Consider the following 1,000-nt stretch of genomic DNA (forward strand, 5'->3'; position numbering starts at 1 on the left):
CAACTCTGCCACCCACAACTACTACTACAACCACTACAGTTTCTACCACAGCTGAAACAACAACTCAGCCACCTACAACTACTAGTTCAACCACTACACCTTCTACTGCACCTGAGACAACAACTACAACTCTGCCACCCACGACTACTACAGTGACCACAAAACCTCCTACCACAACGGAAACAACAGCTACATCTCAGCCGCCTACACCTATCACTACAAATGCTGCATCTTCTACCACACCTGAAACAACAACTACATCTCAGCCACTTACAAGTACTACTACAACCACTACCCCACCTACCACAACTGTAACAACAACTACAACTCTGCCACCCACAACTACTACTGCAACCACTACAGTTTCTACCACAGCTGAAACAACAACTCAGCCACCTACAACTACTAGTTCAACCACTACACCTTCTACCACACCTGAGACAACAACTACAACTCTGCCACCCACAACTACTACAGTGACCACAAAACCTCCTACCACAACGGAAACAACAACTACGTCTCAGCCGCCTACACCTATCACTACAAATGCTGCATCTTCTACCACACCTGAAACAACAACTACAACTCAGCCACCTACAACTACTAGTTCAACCACTACACCTTCTACCACACCTGAAACAACAACTACAACTCAGCCACCCTCAACTACCACAACTACTACAGTGACCACAAAACCTCCTACCACAACGGAAACAACAACTACATCTCAGCCGCCTACACCTATCACTACAAATGCTGCATCTTCTACCACACCTGAAACAACAACTACATCTCAGCCACTTACAAGTACTACTACAACCACTACCCCACCTACCACAACTGTAACAACAACTACAACTCTGCCACCCACAACTACTACTGCAACCACTACAGTTTCTACCACAGCTGAAACAACAACTCAGCCACCTACAACTACTAGTTCAACCACTACACCTTCTACCACACTTGAGACAACAACTACAACTCTGCCACCCACAAC

General features: G+C 46.0%; 1 protein-coding gene across 1 annotated transcript; it reads left to right on the forward strand.

Annotated features, from left to right (window-relative positions):
* Window positions 1-41: 41 nt before the first annotated feature.
* On the forward strand, window positions 42-988 carry LOC120787354 (salivary glue protein Sgs-3-like; the record flags this gene model as incomplete). The annotated part of the gene is made up of 1 exon (XM_040122960.1): window positions 42-988. A coding segment is annotated over one exon (947 nt), but the record flags the coding sequence as incomplete, so codon positions are not given.
* Window positions 989-1,000: the final 12 nt, after the last annotated feature.

The sequence above is a fragment of the Xiphias gladius genome, unplaced genomic scaffold, assembly GCF_016859285.1.
Source record: "Xiphias gladius isolate SHS-SW01 ecotype Sanya breed wild unplaced genomic scaffold, ASM1685928v1 HiC_scaffold_1431, whole genome shotgun sequence".
Lineage (NCBI taxonomy): Eukaryota > Metazoa > Chordata > Actinopteri > Istiophoriformes > Xiphiidae > Xiphias > Xiphias gladius.